The 22,649-nt window shown below is 43.2% G+C and overlaps 1 protein-coding gene across 1 annotated transcript in view; it reads right to left on the reverse strand.

Annotated features, from left to right (window-relative positions):
• TMEM132B (transmembrane protein 132B) overlaps positions 1-22,649 on the reverse strand; it is a 204,870-nt gene that overhangs the window by 25,593 nt on the left and 156,628 nt on the right. The window contains exon 5 of the mRNA XM_085075376.1: positions 8,086-8,229. Coding sequence (XP_084931502.1) covers positions 8,086-8,229 — 144 coding nt within the window. The remainder of the gene's footprint in view (positions 1-8,085; positions 8,230-22,649) is intronic.

The raw sequence follows: 22,649 nt of genomic DNA on the forward strand, positions 1-22,649 counted from the left end.
GCACTGAATCCACCCCACTGTGTGCAGGGCTGAGTGCTCTGGGGGCACTCCACAATAATCCATGCAAATAAACCCAAATCTCTGCCAAGAAGGGATCTGCTCATTTCACAGCCTCCTCCTGACACTTGCAGGAGTTCATGACTCTCTGCTCGTTATTATTTTGGGCCAGGCTGCTGTCTGAGGAGGTTTCACCCTGCAGCCCAGGAGGTTCCATATCCACACCCATGGCCTTGGATGCAGCAGCATTTTTTGCCTCACCGTTTGCTGACAGGCTCTGGTTTTGTACCAATGATTGGGTTTGAATCTGAACTGCTGTGTTTTTAAATGAAATCCAGTGTTTGCCATTCAGTTGTGAATGGAGCCATACCAAATGTAAAATGAAAATGCTGCTCAGCTGTCTGGAACACTGAGGTGACTGAGGCTGCTGTTTGTTTTGCAGGAGATGGCATTGCCAGAGCTGACTGCTTTACCAGAACTCAGGCAAGATTCCTATTTGTTCTGGAATCATGGAGCACTTCCAGTCCTTTTCCTCAGGAGGAATTCATCAAAGGAGGAAAATTCAATAACTTAATATTAACAAAAAGTGATTCATTTTCACAGTGAATTCAGTGGAAAGCTGCTTAATTCCCCAGCCAAGCATCACAGAGTTCCAAATCTGCCCCTCTGAGGAGCTGGAAAATGTAGAGGTGATAGTTTTAACTTCTTGTTGAACAGATGCAAACTTTAAAGTTTAATCCCTGCTTCACACTTTTGATATTTTTAAAGATATACCTGGACCATTCTCCAATAGCCTGGCTCGACTCACAAAAACAACTCCAGCAATTCAGAAAAGTCTTAAATGTGGGAGTAAATGTCTTGGTACAGTGCCATGAGTGTAAATCAGAATTAATAATTGACAACACAAACCAAAATGCTAAATGCTGGCATTTAGTTAACCATTGAAGCCACTGCTCCCACTGAGGCTGAGGGAACTTCTCACTAGAGGGTGTAATTAATTGGAAGAAGAGAAAAACCACACCCCAGTGCTACTCTTCCATGCTGCAGGCAAATGGAAAAAGAAATCAGTTTATAACTCCACTTTGTTCTTTCATCCCTCTTTAATGAGTTGTCTGATTCAATAATCCAGCATTAACTGCTGTTCTTTAAGGCTGGGTTTTCCCCATTCCCCTGAAAATCCCAGCTACATCCCAATCCTGAAGTACAAAGGATCTGCCAAGCTGTGTGCTAATTCTCCTCTGTTCCTGATCCTGTGAGGAACACCAAACTAGTTTTCATTCTGAATTCCAACTCCATATAATGAGAATGCAAAACTATAAATAATTGAAAACATAGCAAGAAAAAGACTGCCTTCACCCACAGAGGGGAAAGAGAGCTGCTTACTGTCAACAGGAGGTGCTTCTACCACCAAATAAATTAACTGTACCTCAAAACGATGGTGGACTGTCAGCCTGCTCATCTCCACCTTCAACTCCAATTACACCTCAAGGGAATGCATTTCAGAACACATCCCTAAAGCCAGGTGATGGGGTAAACCCCAAAAATGAACAGCCAGGCTGCATTCAGAACCCAGCTGTGACCCAGGGAGCAGGGCAAACACACAGAGAGCAGGGCAAACACACAGAGAGCAGGGCAAACACACAGCTTGGGTCGCTGCAAGTGCAAATCACTGCTGAGCTGCCTCAGCACACAGTTCTCCGGCAGTGAAGCCACTGTGGGTTGATCAAATGTTAATTTTGAATATTTTGTGTTGCCCAAAGCAGTGCTGTGGGTTCCATGGGATGCTCTGGTGTGCTGCTCAGCCCCAGTGCTCTCAGCCAGCACAGCAGGGGAGAGCAGCACACCGAGAGCTCTCTCATCCCAGAGCTGACAGCTAATGGCTGCTGTAGCTTCCAGGGAGCAAACCCTGCCCTCTGTGACACCTCTGTCACTCCAGGGCCTGTCAAACACTCGCATGATTTTAGCTGAGAGCACATCTTGCCCCCAGGGGTTTGGATGACAACGGGAATCTGAATTAATTTGCCCAGCCAGAATGATAGTTCAAGAGGTATAAAAGCCTCGGAATCATGAGGTTTGCATAGCTGCAATTAGAATATTTACATGGCCAGCTACAATGAAGTTGATAAAGCAGAGTTCATGTCCTACAGAATCTGAAGAAAAAGCCTGCAAAAGTTTGTCGTTTTCTCCCAACAGCAACTACTTATTGCTGCATTTGTCCAGCCTGGACTGAGTTGTTTACTCTGCACATTTCTCAGCATAAAATATTTGGAGTTTATCCTAAGCAATGCCATGATTTGGGTAATGATTGTTTCCCAGCACTGGGATCCCTGCCCTTTGCATTTCTGCTCTCAAAGCAGCCAAATGCTAAGCCATAGAATTGTTTTCTTCCTCTGAAGTAGCAGCTGGTGCCTTGGAAGACACCATAAGCAGCTCTGCCGAAATGTGTGTAATTGCACATGTCGGTGTGGTCTGCTCTGAACGGATCCCTCTCCCAGACAAAACACTGCTTTCTCAAGCTGGCTTTGAAGCCTGTGTGTGTTCAAAAATAGCTTCAGGAAGGCACACACATATATTTTGCTATAAACTGTGTACAACGTGTGCTGTATACAGAATATTAATTCCTCAATATGGGATTTTTGTGAGGCTGCCTCGCTGGCATCACTATCACTATACACAGAGCTGGTTTGTGTGCAAATATCATTCTAAACACAAAGTTTTAGCTTGGCACAATCCGAAAACAATATAGATTTCCACCTGTTGCTGTGTAACAAGAGTGGCTTTTAAAGCTAAATCTTTAATATGCACTAAGTGGCTGTGGTGTTCTGTTCTGATCATACTTTGTCAAGCTAGAAAACTAATTAGCAGAATCCGGTGACCTGGATGTCAGAACCTCTGCTATTTCAACAAAGAGCAAAATCCTTAATTCAACAGCAGATATATTGGAGAGAGATCTGATGCACTCTCCTGCCCATCTCTAATGACTCAGAAAGATGAACTTTGCATGGGGACAAAGAGAATGGCTTTTTGGTCCAAAATAGCCAGAAATCATGAGAAGCTCTAATTTATAAGTTTGATGAATTGCAAACAGCTCAATGATAGTTCATTATTGCTCTGACTTAGGCATATCTGTCTACAGATAAAAAAGACAAGATGTTAAGACAAGATGACTATTTTTTGCCAAAAAATCCTACATGGCTCCAGGGCTGTCAATCCTGAACCATTCACCAACAACGAGGGAAAAGATCACTTTAAAAACAAGATCTAGCTCAAAATTAATTGTGCAACAAGCCAAGTTGGCACCAAAGTAAATCCATCATATAAACAAGCAGAGAGGATTTTCGCTGCTTCCAGAAAGAATTTGACCTCCTGGAGGAAAGGAATTTCTGCTCGAGTGACCACAAAATAAAGCTCTGAGGTAATATAGTGATAGGTACTCAAACATATGATAGATGCAGGAACAAGATTAGCTCTGCTCTGTGTACAAGTCCATTACATTCTTGATCACATACTGTAATGGCAAAGCAGCTGCAGAACTTGCAAATGACAAGCTCTGGCTTTGTTTTCAGAGCTGCTGCAGAAATAGTTGTGTTTAACAACTCCAGGCAGCTCTTCTTTCTGTCAGTTGTCCTAAGAATGTGCTGTGAGTCTGCAGCAAGGAATTGTTCCCCAAAATTCAGTATCTTCTAAATTGGAGCAGCTCAGTCTCCTTCCATTTCCCTGTTTGTTTTTTCCCCATGGATCCTTGTAGCAGTAATTGTGCTGGGGATGGAGATCTCTGTGCCCAGGGCTGTTGGATAAAATCCTCAGTCACTCATCTGCTTTTTGTCTGGAAAAGGCAAGAGCTCTCCTCAGATCCAATCCATTTTAGGCAGGCTATTACCTCTCCTGCCTTTGTTACACTGTTTTTTCTGCACATTGGATAAAGCCTGGCTGGCTGCTGCCAGGAAAATTAGCTCTTCTATTGTTTTACCATTAATTATGGAGAGTTCAAGAGAAGGTTTGTGATGGAAAAGTAGAGAGCAGGAATGGTCTGAATTTTACCTTCGTTATAATTAGACAGGAAATTATGAAAAGGTGAAAAATCATTCATTGGAGAGTTTTCCTCCAGCAGGAGAACAAGGAAGGCACCTTCTGGCCCAGATGGAGCTCGTGGGGTTTTATTGAGCACCACTGTTCCCAGTTTGTGTCTCTGCTGGGCACAGGGTGTTCCTGCTGCCATTGCTGTGTGGGCAGAAATGGGCAGGGTGAGCCCTCTGATCCCTTCTGTCCTGCTGAGGACCTTTTCTCCTACCAAAAATTAAAAATAATTCGGCTAAATGAGTCCATGGTGTAACCCACTGAGTGACTGCAGAGATTAATTGGAACAATCAGTCACTTTCTGCCTAACTTGCAAAGGACATGGAGATACGACTAATCTAAGGATGAATTAATTGGGCAGCTGTCTCTCTTTCATTTGAACACTACTGAGATAAACATTTGGACTAAGAAGCTGTCCTCATTAGAATCCCTTCCCTTGATGCTGATGTTTATGACTACCATGCAACTACAGAGTTTTCAGAATTTCCCTTCATGTGGAATTAGTGCAGTTCAGACTTTCAGAGGAATTTCTGCAAAGGAGGGCAAGAACCTTGCTGGGAGCTTCTGATTCAAGTCTGACCATGCCAAAGCCCCTCAGGTTACATTTCCTTCTGTAATAAATAAACTTCTGCTGGGTTTCCATCATTTCTTTCTTTTCAGCTTCACAACACGATGCATTTATTTAGGGTTTGCAGGAAAAGCAGGACCCTGGGAGAGAAGTCCTGCCAGAAGACCACTGGAGTTAATGAGTTTCTAGTGAAGATAAGGGTTTTGCCCATTCAGAGTCAAGAGAAGCTTTAGAAACTATATAATGCAGGTGGAGGAGGGAAAAGGATGTATTTCTCTGCCTTGTTAGAAGATAAGGAAGCAAGATTCCAAGGGGAATGAGTGATTTACTCACAGTCACACAGGAAATCAGCTAGAGATATGGAAATTAATGCTGAGCAGCATTTTAGTGCCTTAATCATAAAGCCAATCTTTCCCCTCAAATGCCAACAGCATTAAATGTTCCTTTTAAATAATGGAATAAGCACAAGACTTTCATTGGCTTACAGTGATGTTTCCATCCAAATATTTTAGAGGGCAGGCAGTTCCAGCAGAAGGGCTGGTCAGTGTTAGGAATTATGGCCAGTTGTAGGAACCAGGATTGGGATGAACTGAAGCAATTTTAGCTGTCAGATTCCTCTGAGGATCAGATCATGCTAAGGTCAAAAAATGCAAGGTCAAAAAACCCTAGGTGTGTTTTATTATATTTACCACTAATTAGCTGGGCTTTGGAAAAAGGGGCTGAAATATTCTCCCTTTGGGAAGCTATTAAACTGTTGGGCTGAAGGGATATATGGCTCAGGATAAGGAAGATTCACATCTCTTGCATACAAATAAATCAATTGTTCATCTCTTATCTCCTTGCCCATCTCTAAGCAATATCAGTGATCAGGTGATGCTGCCCAGAGAAACACAATTTTGGTAAATACATAAGAGCCTGGGTGGAAACCTATTTTTATTTAATCTAACTTCAATTCATTGTGTCTTAATTGAAAATAATGATGTTAGAGCAGTGATCAAAGAATCGTCTCATTAATTGTCTATTAAATCATTAGCTATTAAACAGAAATAAAAGGTAACGAATGCAACACTCAATTCTGCCCAAAAGAATATGAATATGTCTCCAATTACAAAGAAACAATAAAGGCAGAATTAACAGTGAAAAGAAGCTTAAGATAAGACAATTAGATCCAAAATGCCTGACAAGTCAGATTAGAGGGTTTAGCAGCACAACCTATATGGAAAAGGCAACAGAAATTCAGAAGCAAAGTCAATATTGACTTTACCAAAGGGGCTTGTAAAGGGAATATGCATTTTTCTGAAAAAGTATAGCCATATAAACCCTGTACTAAACTTTAACTCAGCTAATTAATTGTTATGGATTCAATCTTGCAACCAATACATATATTTGCAGTTAAAAAATTATGCCTGAACAGCATTTGGTCTGAGAGCATCTCTCAGTAATTTGTGACTGAAGTCATGCTAGTATGCAGCAATTTCCACAAAAATAACATTACTACCAGTTTATATCACCAGGATGAGGCAGCATCAACTCGATAAAAACCACATTCAGACCTCTTGGTTTTGTTCATTTTGTCAGAATATTAGAGAGTCAGGTAGCAGGTTTGGGAGAGTCCCAAAGGCATTGCCTACTGGCAGTGCTTTGAGACCCAAACCATTTCATAAAGCAGCCAAACGAAGATCTCATTTATATCAAGCCACTACCAAAAAACCCCAAAATTACAGTGCAAATCCTGTCTGCTTCAGTCCAGTATTCTCAAACTACAGCAAGTCCTAGAAACACAAATTTAATTAATAGAAATAAAAGTCCCCACACACCGTCTTTTAGATCTGGATCTTCTCTGAAGTGCAAAAAGAAGACAATCTCAGCAATATGTGGATGATATACAACGTGATGTTTGAGTTTCTGATATGAACAATTCATTGTTCAGATTTATCAACTGATAAATAATAGTCACTAATCAGATAATAGCTGTATACTACACAGAAAAAAAATAAAGAATGGCAACATTTATCAAGGCAGTCTTTTCCTTTGACAATTAATTTAGTCAGTCATAAACACAGATATTCATCCATGTTCCTCTGGTAAGGCCTTCAAAGAAATTTGGCTTCCAGAAAAAGAAAATGGGATTTTTTTTCCTTCCCCTATCTAATACATAAGGGAAAATATGGAACCCATAAATAATACCAAAAATCCCCACCCCATACAGAATTCTCTGTAGCAAATTCTTAAGTTCATTTAAAACAAGAATGACCCTAAACCACACAATAAACCACATTAATCTACTAATGATATTCAAAAGCACCTCTTTTATGCCTAAAAATAATAATGAGCTAAAAGCTGAAAGCCATACAATGGTGTCAGAAGTCAGGCAGGCAGAGTCTTGATAAAGTCACATTAAAGCAATTTTCATCACAATGTCAGGGCGACAGAACTACTTGAACATAATATTTGAAAAAAACAAAACACTAAAACAAGGTCCAATATTGTTTAAAAGCTCCCAGCTCTCATTTTAAGACCTTTTGCAATATGGTTGTAATTTTCTATTCCTGTCACTCTCCTGCAGATGTTGGTAGAGTTCAGTATCTTTAATTATAATGAACTCTGGACTGGTGATGCAGGCAGAAGCATGAAGGAAACCTTCCTGTGCTCTGTTCCTATATCCTACATTACTGCAGTGCAGTGATGGACATGGAAAAACCACAGCAGAGCAGAGACCCCATGGAAGGAGCTGCTCTTCCTAAGTGTGATTTATCAGCAATTTGTCCTTTCCCATCAGCAGAGCAAGGCTGGGCAGCTCTGGCCATGGGGGCCACATGGAGCACAAACAGCTCTGGGGCACTGAAGGGAGAGTGCTGACCTGCAGGAGCTGGGCTGTCACCCTCCTCACCCCACTGAGGTGTCACCCTCCTGACCACTCTGGAGGTGTCACCCTCCTGACCCCAGTGAGGTGTCACCCTCCTGACCACTCTGGGGGTGTCACCCTCCTCACCCCACTGAGGTGTCCTCATCCTCACCTCACTGGGAAACAACCATCTGATGGAAAACCCCAACAGAGGGGTGCTGGAGAAGAGAAGAGAAGAGAAGAGAAGAGAAGAGAAGAGAAGAGAAGAGAAGAGAAGAGAAGAGAAGAGAAGAGAAGAGAAGAGAAGAGAAGAGAAGAGAAGAGAAGAGAGAAGGGAAGGGAAGGGAAGGGAAGGGAAGGGAAGGGAAGGGAAGGGAAGGGAAGGGAAGGGAAGGGAAGGGAAGGGAAGGGAAGGGAAGGGAAGGGAGAAGAGAGAAGAGAGAAGAGAGAAGAGAGAAGAGAGAAGAGAGAAGAGAGAAGAGAGAAGAGAGAAGAGAGAAGAGAGAAGAGAGAAGAGAGAAGAGAGAAGAGAGAAGAGAGAAGAGAGAAGAGAAGGAAGAGTATAAATCCCGTTCCCCACCCCAAGTGGGTTCCTCACCTTGACGACGTCTTCGTCGGCAGATCTGCACTCGGTGGAGTCTGAGACATCAACCACAGATCCATCCTCCTGCACAGCAACAACCTTGACTGGAACAGACACCATCCTGCCCGTGAGGATGGCTGTGTTGAGGATTTCTGTCTCCTGTGAGCACAAAAACACAGCATGGGCGTTAGAGAAGTGACACCACGAGAATGTCACTGGGGTCATGACAGCCATGGGCACACATCCCTTGCACACACCCTTGGAGCTCACTGCCATCTTTCAGCAACTTTCTGAGCCAAAAGTTGCATCTGGACCACCAAGTCCTGGTTTTGGCAAACATGGGTTTACTGGTTTTGAGGCCATTTCCAGGTTTGGCTAGGACCATGCAAGCTGTCAGGCAATGAGGCACAAAGCACAGCAGGATCTCCAGGGCATCAGCAGCTCCTCCCACTCTTTTGCCCCAAATCATGGCAGTGATTTGGGAGGTTATCAAGCATTACAACAACAGCATTTCTTCCTTACTGTGCCATCTAACAGAGTTGTGAGCTGACCATTTATTTCCATAAAAACACGAGGAGAAAAACTATGCATCCACACCCAACATTTTTAATCTTTCCCCATCAAAATCCCACCTAGAGATGCTTAACCACATCTTTCTCTGATCCTGATGAATTCACAGTGCTGGCACTCTAATGACTCCATTAACACAGCCTTCCTCTGTGTCTCGGCATGGCTGCAGTTTGATTAATTACTCCAAATGAGTTGCTCCAGAGGTCCCTGCCTCACATGAGCAGGTACAGACTGGAAGCAGTGCTGACTGCCAGCCCAAAAGTTGACATACAAGCAGGGCAAGGAATGATCTGGGATTTCACAGGGATTCGTCTCGAAAAGCCTGCGATAGGAAATACTGCTCTGAATCAATCCCCTTTTCATTTTTCAACTTCCATAAAACTAATTGCTTGCCAGTTAGGGAGGGGGGGAAATAAAAAAGTTGCTTCAAACTAATCTAACTTTAAATTCCATTATTAGAATTGGTGGAAGAAGGAATGGATTTTAGTGAAAAATTTGATGGCAGCTTGCATAGGGAGATATATTCACTATCATTTGCTCTGGCTGCTGGCTAGATTGATAGAGAATAATGGGCATTGACCACAAGCTAAGGACAGCTGGAGAAGACCAATAAATACTTGCAACTAAGATGTATTATTAATCAATATTGGGAAACTTCTACAAAAAGCAGCCTGAATTAAATGAGCTGAAGCACTAATAACAGCAGTGCCAGCTCCCTCAGAGAGCCCAGAGATGTTTATGGGCAGCCACGTCCCAGAAAAGCATTGAGAACACACTCCAGTCCATTTCTGATCAGAACAGCGCTAAGAGGATGTGCTCAGCTTCACACTTGGACTTCAATGTGATTTAAGAGTCATCCTAGCAGAGATGCTTTTCAGAATAACACCTCAGAAAAGAAGTGTAGGTTTTGTTCTGTTCTCTGCGAGGCACAAACCAGATGTTTTACACAGTAAATGACTGTCTGGTTTTTGTTTCTGCTGAATGGGCTCATTTATTACCAGCTGCCAGCCACGAGAGAGGGACACTGGGAAAGAGAGAAGTATGTGACAGAAGTGGAAGTGTGAAAAAACAACCGAAAATCCTTTGCAAAGGCTGTGATTTGAACAAAGCTGGGGAGAAAATGCACTGCAAGGTGAAAGAAAGCACTTGGATGCACTTCAGGTGGAGGAAGGTTGTATAAGACAGACAAAGAGAAAGTGAAGGTAATTCATCCCCAGTCAGAGAAGAGGCAGTTAGATTTCACCACTGCAAATATCCCATATATCCTAACCATTAAATATCAGATATTTGATAGAGACCTGGTGCTGCTGTGTCAAAAGGCTCCCAAGGAGAAGCTCTCCAACATTCTCCAACAACAGATGATCTTCTTCAGTGCATGTGGGGCAAATCTGTTTTGGCCAAGGTCACAAACAACTAACACACAACAAATTCCACCTGCAGACTCTCTGTTAGCACAGCTGTGAACTCCTGCAGGTCGGGCAGGCAGTGCTTGTGTGCAATCACAGGCTGAGCCAAAGCACTGCCCAGGCGGACATTAAAGGATTCTCTGGACTGTGGTGGACCTGGAACCAAACTCTCACCAGGTCTCATTGCTAATTAGCTGATTTCTCCTCTGCTTTTGGTGCTGTTTGTTCAATGACCATCATGTGTGACAAAGCAGAAACAAACCTCCAGCTTCCTTTGAACTCTAAGTGCTGTTTAGCTACCAAAGCCGCAGTCAGACTTTGATGTGCTGCAGGATAATGCAAAGTTTATAAAGGCATTTGCATTCCTTTCATAAACTCCTGCTGAAGATGAGCATGAGACAAGCAGAAGCACCAAACTGTCCTGAACTTTTTTCTCCTTCCCAGCATACTCAGGTAGCACCGTGCTAATTAGCTGGTGCAGCCTCACAAACCCTGCCCTGGTAAGCAATTCCACCAGAGAAATCAATATTTCTGATGCCTGCAGTGAGTGTTACACAAGTATAATAGGCTGTGTAAAGGGCTTTTTAAGAGCTGGCTATTTATAGACTGAAAAAAAATATATTTCCTCTGAGGAAGAAATATGAACTAATTGACTGTCCAGTAGATTTATAAACAGACTTTTTAGTGCTTCTTCAACAAGTAATAGCACTTCATCTAAATTCTGTTAGGCTTGGTTTATATTTCCATGGTAAGGTTTACTGCAGAAAAAGAGCTCCTAAAGTTTAGATAGCTGAGCTGGTGATTGCTAACAGCATCTGAAGTGCAGAGAGGGTGGTTGTGTTGATTTTCAGGGGTAATCCTTCCATGTGGCACAGAATAAGTGAAACATCTGCAATAACATCCAGGGACCAAACCTCAAACTGTGGGCACTGCAAGGTGAAAAACTGAGAATCCTTTCCCATTTCTTCTGTTGAGGGTTTCAACTGTCAGATCTTGACCAAAACCTTCAGCCTGGGTGGAAGCTCCACATTCCTATCACAGCCTCCATCCCTGAATAATAATAATAATAATAATAATAATCATGTGTGTGTTTATCTGCAGCTCTCTCTGTACCTGAATGCATTAGCACTTCAGCAGAGCTCTTCTTAATTACAACTGTAACCTGCTAATAGCATTCCTTTGTTGTCTGAAGGAATCTACTTCTTATGCAGCCCAGGCTAAATTAAAATTTAATACAACATCAGGTCGCAACAGAACTAGGAAGCAAATGACAGCTGTTTAATTAAAACCTAAAGCTGATTAGATGGCACTACTGAGAGAAATACTCAAGAGGAAGAGCTGAAAACTACTGGAACTCAAGGCCAGAATAATGGCTTTATTTAAATATGAATTAACGCTGCACACAGCAGTAGTAAATGTTTGACAACTGGTGATTTTGGACAAATGGGGAGGAAAAGTGAGCGGGAGATGTGTCAGGAGGCATGACAGCTTTGAGTGCAAACACTGCTGGTCCCTGTGCATGAGGCCAGGAGCTGGGATTACTGAGGAGTGACTCCAGTGGGTAGGAACAAATCAGCTGAGGAATTCCAGGCACAAACTTCCCAATAATTAAGCTTTAAACAACACCACAGTGACCTCATTGCTCCTCAGGCAGGGGATGCTCTGGCAGCTCACCCAGCTCTCTTTTTCACCCTCTTTTGTTTGGAAAATAGAGACATGGAGAAATAGATTCCACATCCCCCAAGAAAGCAGCTCAGGACTGAGGAGCTGCAGCCAGGCTAGCCAGAGGCTGATTGCTGCCCTGTGGGAGCAGCCAGCATCCTTTCCACCCAGCACCCTTCCACCCAGCATCTTCCCACCAGAATCCTTCCACCTGCATCCTTCCCACCAGAATCCTTCCCATTAGCATCCTTCCACCAGCATCCTTCCCACCAGCATCCTTCCCCCAGCATCCTTCCACCAGCATCCTTCCCACCAGCACCCTTTCCATCAGCATCCTCCCCACCCAGCACCCTTCCCACCCAGCACCCTTCCCACCCAGCATCCTTCCCACCAGCATCCTTCCACCCAGCATCCTTCCCACCAGCATCCTTCCCACCCAGCATCCTTCCCACCAGCATCCTTCCACCCAGCATCATCCCCACCCAGAATCCTTCCCACTAGAACCCTTCCCACCCAGCATCTTCCCACCAGCATCATCCCCACCCAGCATCCTTCCACCAGCACCCTTCCCACCCAGAATCTTCCCACCAGCATCCTTCCACCAGCATCCTTCCCACCAGCATCCTTCCACCAGCATCTTCCCACCAGCATCCTTCCACCCAGCACCCTTCCACACAACATCCTTCCCTCCCAGCATCCTTTTCATCAGCATCCTCCCCACCCCGTCTGGCAGCGCTGAAATCCCACAGCAGCTCAGCTCCCGTGACAGATATCACCCCAGTGATTAATGCACGAGCTGGCTGGGTTTTTCTAGAGGTTAACAAAACATGCTACAGTACACTAAACCCAATAAACACTCAATTGTAAATCAGGAGGGAAACCTAAAGCCAACCCTATTCCACTGACAAATGCTACAGTTAAATGCCTTTTGGCATTTAGCTGAAATGACTGTCTTTAGTGAAGAAGGCAGGGAGCTGGAACATTTGTCTGTAGAATTGCATTCCTTCATTATTATTTCTTTCCCCCGAGTGTAGCTCACGAAAATACATTTGTAATATTAGAAGGAGTCTTTTAGGAAGCAGTTCTTCTGCCTGGAAACGGCATCTCTTAAAAAATGGAAATTACAGGGTGGATTGTGACGTGTGGGCTGGGCTAGGGGAGGGTTTTTTATTTGATAAATTATTCACCACCTTTTGCTTCAGATCAAAGAGCAAGGCAATATAAGTCCATTAAGCAAGCTTAATATATAAATTAGATGCTTTGCTGAAATTATTATAATCCACAGCAATGCTGTACTTTTCCCCCCTCGTGGCCAAACACCATTTTAGGTTTCCAATACATATTAATGAAGCCTGGGTGTGAGAAAACTATCTCTATTTTCCACCATTAGATCAGGTAAGAGATACCATTTTGTCACCCAGAGGTGAGAACAAACAACTGGCATTCTGTGTTTAGGAAACACTAGAAAACAAACTATCCTGCAAAGAGATGCCATTTTGACCCTTTTTTCCTTCCTCATTTCCTTTCCTTCCTCCCTCCTAATAAAGGGCTGAACTTCAGCCACTTCCTTCCTCTGCAAACATCATTTCTGTGGAGCCCCTGATGGAATCACCAATTTACAGAAGTTTTCAGGTGTCAGCACAGCCCATGTGTTGCTGTCAGGTCATTCCCCCTCCCCTGCAGCATTCCCTGCTCTGGCTGTTTCCTCATCCCAGCCTCTTTCCCAGCATTTCCCTGCTGGGAGGGATCAGTTCTGAGGGATGGACAATCAACCACTGCAGCCTCTCGTGTCCAGCTGAAAGGTCATCCTTTCTCTCCTTTGTTTAGCTGCACAAAGGCTTCATTTCATCTGGGGATCCCAAAGGAACAACAGGCAGGTGTATTTATTCTGCAGGAGAAATTAATGCAGGCTGAACCACACAGAGGTTCCTAATCATTGCTTCTCACTGAACAATGTGAGCAGCAGCCATTAGCCTAATTGAATATTATTCTAGATGTGTATCAGCGCTGCAAAAACAATTTGCTTTAGCACAAAAAAGCATCATTCAGAGATTCTGAACTAGAGTCTCATTGCAGAACTTGTCCTTTTGCCACAGAGATGCTGCAGAGCTCTTAGCAGAGTTCACCTGGCACTCTGCAGTGAAAATTCTGTCTTGGAGTTCATGGGAACCAAAGCTGAGATTTGCTCCATTTCATGGTTTTGTATGAAGGAAATTCAGCTCATTTGGAGGTTGATGTAGGATGAATAAGTAAAAGCTGCTGCTGAAGGTGAAACCTAAATAGATGCACAGTCTGTCCTAGCTGTGACCTGAGGCAGTTTGGGGTTTTTTTCATAACTCAGAACAGATCTGCCCCCATTAAGCAAAGGTTCAGAACACAGCCTGGTGCACTTGGCAGAAGTAATTGCAACCTGTCAGGCAATCTCCACTGTCTCAGCTAAGTAGCAGTGCCTTCTGCAGGAGAAAAAGCCCTTTCCTGGCCTGGCCTCCTGTTATTTGTCCTGAGCACATCATGTCCAAACCTGCCTGGTGACACCATGGCCCTGAATGCTCACCTGAGGCTGCAGGAGCTAGGGAGCAGCTCTAATGGAGCTGATTGCAGTTGTCTGCCCAGAGAACAGAACAAGAGCTCCTCACTCGTGTTTCAGGACCTTTTAGCACACCAAGAAACACAGGTGGGATGACTAAAGATGACTAAAGTCATCTTCAAAGGCTGGTAAACTCTGCCAGTTGGTTCACACTGGAGTTTCTGCTGTATTTAGAAATCTCTGAACATTCTCCTGACAGGCTCAAGCCAGTCCTTCTCAACAATAGATATTTAGCATTTCACAGTACACCTAAAGATATTGGTTTTTTCCTTTTTGTTCCAGAAAAACATAATCATGTTCTGACTTAATAAAATTGTGATTCACCTCCAGCTGAAATCAAACAATGTCCCCCTGAATGCAAATGGACACAAAACAGGCAGAGTTCTCTACCTGAGAGCAGTGAGTATACAAACTGATACACCAAAGATTGTTTTCAAATGGCCATGAAATAATTAATCTGAACATTCCTCAAAGGCATTGTTTTCTCCACAGAGAAGTCTAAGGAGGCCATGCTTTGCCATGGAACATAATTATCAGATTCACTCGAGTACCATCAGTAGTCAGAGATACAATTTTCTGGCTCTCTATGTTTGTCTCACAGGCTTAATAATATTTAATGACATAACTTTGAAAAGTTTCTTTCAGAAACTTCTCTATTTCTTTTCCACACTTGACAATTTCTTTCAGAGCAGGTTGGAGGGAGGCTTTTCTAGAGGGAATTCCATGCCACTGGTGCAATGGGAGAGCTGGCAACTCGCTGGCTTGAAAAGGCTTCCTTCTCACAAGTGCAAAACTACAGACACTGAAACAGAAGGTTGCAGCTCACATGAGTTTACCACCACAATCTGTGTGCTCATCTCCTTCCACGAGCACTACCTGGGCAGGAATCCATGTCCTTCTGTAAGAACAGCTGTTTAATGCTATAGGAGGATGCACAAATTAATTACAGCATGTCTGCACCACAGCCCAACACGGAGCAGCAGCACGGAGGGAGGGAGGATTCTCCCTGCTTTGGACACTTTGCTCTGCTCAGCCATTCACTCTGGCTGTGCCTTAGGAAAACCTGTTTATGAGCAGGAAAAATCCATGGGAAAGCAATCCCAACATCCTGCAAAATGCTCTGAGATGTCCTGATGGGAGGGAGCTGTCCAGCACTCACTAGGCAGGGGGTCAGGAGTGGATTTGATGTTTTCCCCCTCAGCACTGATCAAACACTGGCACAAGTCCTGCCCAGAGCAGGATGCATATTAACTATATCTGAGAAGTGCATTATGGAGTTTAAACTGGAATAGAGGTGTGTGAGATGCTCACATTCATTGTCCTGCAAAAAGAGGATTTCATTTTCTGAAGAACACAGACCTGGCAGGAAAGACCTGTGCCTTACCCAAAGAATTACTGTGTTTTATTCCTGAAGACAGGCTGCCTTATCTGTCAGCACCAGACTGCTGTACTGACTCATTTCCCCTATTTGAGGAATTTCACGGGGCTCCTCTCAGCTCTAAATTCCCACTCCCCCTGCAGGACTGGCTCTCCCCAGGCTGTGCCCCTGACTGCTCCCCCTGGGGCTCTCCTGGCTCAGCTCTGCTCCCCCAGAGTGCCTGCAGGGAGCAATTCATTCCCTGCCCTTCCAGGTGTGCACAGCACAACATTCCACACTCTGGAATATTTATCTCTCTCCATTGCCTGGTAAAGGGCTCAGATGTCTCTTTGTGTTTAATGTCAAGAATTAGGGGAGAGAAACTCTGTCCCTCCCTGCTTTCAGAATGACAAGCAGTCAGTCCCACTGCTGCTGGTTCCTTCACTCCTGAGAGTTAACAGAGCTCCAACAATTTCCTCACCCCCTGAGCCCTGCAGTGCCACGACTCACACACGATTCACCCACACCTTTTATCCACCTCACTTCAGAAAGTTTCCTGCTGCTCTGTGGCATGCAGGAAAAATAATAATAACTCATCTGTAGCCAGTCCAGCATCAGCCTTTTCCATCCCTACAGCTCAGAGCTTCCTGCTGGTTTGCTCCCTGATTTTGGGAGTTTCCATCCACTGCACATTGCTCATCCCAGCACTGCCACTCCACTCAGATGAAGTGCTGCCTTTCAAATCTTCAGCACTGAGCTTCTGCTTAAACAAACACTGGAGAAGATGTCACCTGTCTGTGTTTGGCACTGCCTGGGAACTCATTCAGCTAGGAGAAAACAAACAAGTTTCTCGACAAAAATCAAAATGGGTAAAGAAGACAACTTTGAGAATATTCTCTTTTGGAAAAAAACCTAAAATTAAAAAATGGGATTTCTTTTCAAATAAGAACATGGATTTATTTGAGTGAGTTTTTAAGAGTTTTCTGGCTGAGCTAAAAACTACTGGAGGTTTTTTTACTTCCTTCCTCTGCCTCTTCTTGGCTTGAGTTTTGTTCTTCATTTTAATTTGTCAGTCTGCTCACCTTGTGTGATGTGCCACCTTGTTCTGACATGCCCTGATATCTGATTATTTCTTTTCCTGCTCAACTTTTGTAAAGAACAACCTCAGAACAAAATCCCTCTTTTGGTTTTCAGGACTGAATTTCTCAGTGAACTCTTGTGCAGTGTATTTATTTCCTAGCACAATATCATCTGTGTTTCAAAAGCTGAGCTACTGCTGTCAGAACATCAATATTTTTCCAGAGTCCATCAGCTTTTAGGAAACAGTGTCCCTCAAATGAAAGAATGTGTAAGGAATCTGTGAGAAGGTAATAAAAATTTAAAAAAAAGACTGACTGGAGGTAGTAACTCTAATAAAGATCAAGTGTTAATACAAATGTAAAAGTGCTGTGAAATCAGCATTGCACTATTTAATTTTTCATCTTTCCCCATGTCTCTTTCATCTGTTCTAAGAATTAGATATAGAATGATTTATTTAAACTAGTCCTTATGCTACCTAGTCCTTCCACAATACTTCAAACCAGTTCTCAGCTCTGCCAAAGCCACAGACAGTTATTTTCATTACACATCTAAAATAACTGAGGCAGAAGAAATCCCAGCAGGGCAGGGGCAGGGCAGGAAAACAATTCCATATTCCCAAATCCATGACTTTTCTGTTCTTACACTCAACCTTGCTGTCTTCAGGCTGCTGGTTCTGTACAACTTAAATACCAATTTCTGAATCTTTCCTACTAAGTGGACTTTTCACACAACAAGTAAATGCTGAGAGTGCAGCTCCTCAAATGGGGACTTGGTTGGCTGATTCACTGAAATGCAGCTATGCAGCAAAACAACTCTCAGTGGCTGCAAAGAAATGCAGAAATGGCTGCAAATGCAGCAAGCAGGAAGAGATGAAAGGAAAGGAAGAAATACAGGATAACTTGCCATCCTTCTTAAGTGGAAAATGATAATGGATATTAGTTTCTAATGCCACTGACAGGTGAATGCTGTCAAGAGGAAAATCACAGAGTATCTCTAAATGTGAAACTCCTGTGAAATGTTGCACTTCAAGGGGAGTTCCAATGGCATCTCACAGGTGGTTTGACATGGGGCAAGGGGGATGACAGTGATGCTTCTCAGGAATATAAAGTGACAGTATTGTTGGTTTTCAATAGAAATATTTCATAAACAGACAAAGGTCTTCCACTTATTATTCTGTGAAGGTGAGTAAATATCAAAATCACAGCACATTTCCTTGATAAAGGATTTTGATCCCTTGTTCTTACCAAACCCAGACCAGGCTGGGTCTCCTAGGTGGTTTTAATATTTTTCATTTTAAACTGTTCATAAACTATGGGAAAGAATGGCTGACTTGGTTTTCCAACAAAAGACACTGAAGGAGGGAAGGAAAGTGAAAAAAGACTTCTATCTTTGCTTCCAAAGTATTGTCTTCATAATTAGCCCTTAGAAGTCATTAAGGCAATATTTAAATTCAAACTTCACATTTTATTTCTTTACAGCCTGTTCCATTATGAGAAATGGGAAAAAAGTACTGATTTTCCAGGAGGATAACCTAGGTGAAGCAAGAGGGGAAAAAGAGAATTACCCAATTTGTGTTGAAGGACTCAACTCCAAGAACTATCTCAGTGAAGGGAAACCTCTCCAATTTTCTGCCATTTACCTAATGGAGACACAGAAATACACCCTGAGTTCCACAGAGACTCCAGGTCAGCACTGCTGGACTCTTCAAACAGAGGGAATATTTGCTATTCACCTCCATTAAGGAAATTTATCTCCTTTAAAATCGGCTGTGTTAACCATCCATTCTTTACTCTTCCCCTAAAAATTGGCAGATTTTCAAACGCTAACACATTTATTTCTTCTTCTGCACTAGCAATTTCCAGTTGTTTGCTGCTGCAAGGTGGGAGGAGGGTCAGGTCTAAGGCCATGTCCTTTCCTGTCCTGCAGCTGATGAGGTCCCTCAGTGCTCCTGCTGCAAGCACAGATGGGGACAGGAGAAAATGCTTTCTGCAGAACACACAGCTCGAGAAAACACATGGTTTTCTGGCATTTTGACACATCATTTTTGCAAAGAACTGACAAAGCGCTGCACTTAAAGCCTCTGTGATGTGACACAAAATTCCAGCTGCTTTCAGCTGAAAGCATCCCTGCACAATTACCACATGGAAAAAAAACCAAGCTCTTCTCACTTTCCAGTTCTTATCCCTTTGGCTTCTTTCCTTCTTTTCCCCCACCTTGAAATATTTACATTCTCCCCTGCTGGTGATACTTCACCCCCTTGATGCTGAAATGCACTCGGTGCAGATGTTGGGCAGTAATTCCTACAGCTGGTTTTCAAAGAGTTCCTCCAAAAAGGAGGTTCTTACCTAAATTAAATTAAATATGATGATTAATGTATCTCATTTAAACTACTGTGTTTTCAATTTTTCTAGGCAACGGGAAGGATCTGACAATGGATAAACTGGATCTGGAAACAAAAATCACATTTCTGCATATCTTCGTTCCTCTGTTGTGATGCAAGAATTTTCCAAAAGCTCAAAAATTACTGCCAGAAGGCCCCTCTAACAAAAGCAAAATAAGGTAATCAAATATTTCCCTCTGCATTGTCTTGTTTTACTGCAGGTTTGTTTGGAAGGACAGATGTTTTTTCTTTTCATGGCCAATATGATACCAAGTGGTCAACCAGACCCAGCTTATGAAGCCTCAGGACCACAGCAACTCCATCAAAGTCACCTTTCTGTCTGTTTTTAATTTTTTTGTTAAATGACACTGACACTCAGCTACCTGCCCACCAGTTACACTCTCCCAAATGTGGCATTTGATGCTGTTTTCCTTCCCCTTGGTTAATGAAGGTAGTTGTGCAAGTTGTTGTTGATTTACTTTGGGATTTTTCTCCCAGCAGTGTTGCAATGAATTCTGGTGCACAGATCCAATGCAATCTGACAAAAGCTGTTCCAGACAACAACCTGGAATCAAACTGCAACTGAGTTTCTTCCTAAAGCCAAGGGGTGAGTGCAGTGGAAGGGAAGGTGATGATTCCTGGCCAGGCAGTGATGATTCCTGGGACTCACTGAGCAGGAGCATCTCAGCAGCTCCTCCTCTGCAGCAGCATTTCTGCTTTGCTTGGCTTTGGATTGCTTTTCCTCCTTTCTTGGACAAGAATCTCAAAACCAGAGTTTCAGTCTAAACAGCCTCACTCCAGCATTGCAATTCAGTTCAGAGGGGAATAAATCTATAATCTGGGAAAATTAGGGCAGAGGAAAAGACTTCAGATTCTATTAAGCATAGCTGTGTGGAGCTGCTGTAGTCTATATTTCACCAACTTTTGTGAAAACTCTTCCTACTTATTCTGCATGGTCTCTTGGGGTAAACAAAGCCAAACCCCTGCATTTGACTGAAAAAACACTGACATGAAAGGTGCACTGGGATATGATATATAAAGATTTTGCTATTTTTACATGTGCAGTGATATTTAGAAAGGTTGGAAATTATGTTTAGATCTCATTTATTTCTGGTCAAATGGATTGCCAGAGGATTTTTCTGACAGTGGCTGTCTGCAATTCCATGGCAGTGAATATGCAGAAATGTGCAAAATCCTAGGATTTCATTCATAAAATGCTGCCAAGTTAATCCAGCTGAGGTGGGAGCTGCAGCCTTTTCAGGTGTGCGTGATTTTCACAGCACAACACACCTGAGAACACAACAGCTCTTTCCAGGGAAGAGTCTTACTGGAGATTGGATTTGAATATGACAACAATAATTTTAATTACATCTTGTTAATTTTCCATCTTGTCCTCACCCCCAGCACCAAGGGAATGAGGTCAGTGTGTGATTTCCAGCTGCTCCAGGGGAAGCCCTCAATCATCTCTCCAAGAGCCACTGTCACTGCAGACAGAGTTTCTCACCCAAGCATTTCACTGATGACTAAAACTTTATACTCAATATTTGGTTCACGTGCCCACAAGGAACAGTACAAACATGATTATACATCGGAAAAAAAATACACAATGATTAATTGAGTAGATTAACCTCCAAAACACTTGGACAGCTGTTTCAACATACTGTCTTTGAGGGCAATATGCTGAAACAGCTGTTCTCCTGCAGAAGGTAAAATTGTCCGCTTTGTTTTGCAACACTCAAGGCCTGTTTGGTGTCTTAGTGACTTTAACGTGCACCTGGAGCATTGCCAAGGGTTTGTCTAACTTGCATACATTTATTTTTTTTCCACCTTATTAGCAACTTCAGCAATGTCAACTCACTCGCTCAACAATATGCTCAAAGCCAGAGCCAAGTGGCTTTCTGTCATCTTTCCATGAGATCCACATTCTCAGGCTGCTCCCCGCAGCAAGATCCTCACAGAGTGGATGAATGAATTGGATTATTTTTGTGTGTGGTTTTACAATAGCACGAGTGTTCCTTAAATGGAAAGCATGTCCTGGTTCATGGTGCTTTCTCTCCTTGTTTCCAAGGCAACTCAATACACAGACACATGCAAACACACGTGCATGCTATTAATATTCCTTCTGGATGGGAGAAAAGTCTTCATTTATCAATGAAACACTCCACAGCTTCTGTAGGAGTGAAAGCCTCAGACAAACTTCTCACAGAGTAATTCACAGCAGGAAAACATTCACAAAACTCTTCCCTTTTGTTGCAGGCTTACACCACATTTTGGGAATTTTTACAACAAGATCTCCTCCAGCCACATAAACAAGGAACTCTGAATCCACCTTGCTGTGTCCTTGTGCTGCAATCATCTCTTTTGGTCAAGCTCTTCCAAAGAGAAGGCAATGACCTGGGAGCTTGGTTAGCACATTTATGTCCCTCTATTCCCTCCCATGAAATGGTGGCACTTTGTTCTGCAGAAGAGGCTCTGCAGCCTGCCCAGCCTGGTGAGAGCTGAGCTGCAGGAGCTGCAGGAGCTGCAGGAGCTGCAGGAAATGCAGGAAATGCAGGAGCTGCAGGAGCTGCACGGCTGCACCTCACACCTGGCACTGCACCAGGGCTGAATCTGTTCAGTGCTTCCAAACAAAACTCATTTCGGAACAAGGAAGGTCTAGGCACAGAAATGATTTGTCACGCTCAGCACTCCGTGCTAAATCACATTTATACCCTCTAATTCTCAATTGTAATCCTCTTTGGAATTCGCTTAATTGTTTGGCTGTGAAGAGCTGGGGGTCAGGTAGACACAGTGCTGAGGGAGAACTGCAGGGATGTGTCTGACTGATTCTGCTGCTTACCTCAGAAGGGAGATGGGACAGAGAAGGCAGAGCTGGGAATGGCAAGAGATGTTTGCAAAGAAAGCACTTGGAAGCGTTGTTGGTTTATTGTTGTTTCCATCCATCTGATTTCCCCCTGGCATGCAAAAGGCCTGATGATTTCTGTGACTGCCTGGGACATGGCACTTGTCATTGTCACACTGCTCTGCAGGGTTTCAGAGTGCATCAGACTTTGAGCCAGAGTTGGCTCTTGCCTATCTGAACACCCTGGTAATGACAACAGAACTGGGCCATCCTTAGGGGTCAAGTGCCATGTCCAAAATAAAGTGGAATGTCCAAATTAAGTTAAATTAAATTAATAAAATGTCCAAAATAAACTGGGCCATCCTTAGGGGTCAAGTGCCATGTCCAAAATAAAACCCACTTGCAAAGGTCACTGCAGGGGTGTTTGCTAAATGACTAATATCACTAATTAAATACTAATTTATCACTAATAAAATACTAAATCCCATGGCAATGCAAACTCAGGGCAAGGCAAGTTCAGGCAGAGATCTCCTCACACCAGGTATGGATTTGAAAGGACATTAATGTGATTTACCTGCAAGTTTAACAGCCAGCAATTGTGCTGAAGTGGGATCCTGTTTATACTGAATTCAGTTCAGTTTGGGGGTTGATTTAGAAAGAGCTGGCTGTGATTTATGGTGGAGGGAATACAGGAG

The sequence above is a fragment of the Lichenostomus cassidix genome, chromosome 15, assembly GCF_008360975.1.
Source record: "Lichenostomus cassidix isolate B80296 chromosome 15, HeHo_3.0, whole genome shotgun sequence".
Classification (NCBI taxonomy): Eukaryota; Metazoa; Chordata; class Aves; order Passeriformes; family Meliphagidae; genus Lichenostomus; species Lichenostomus cassidix.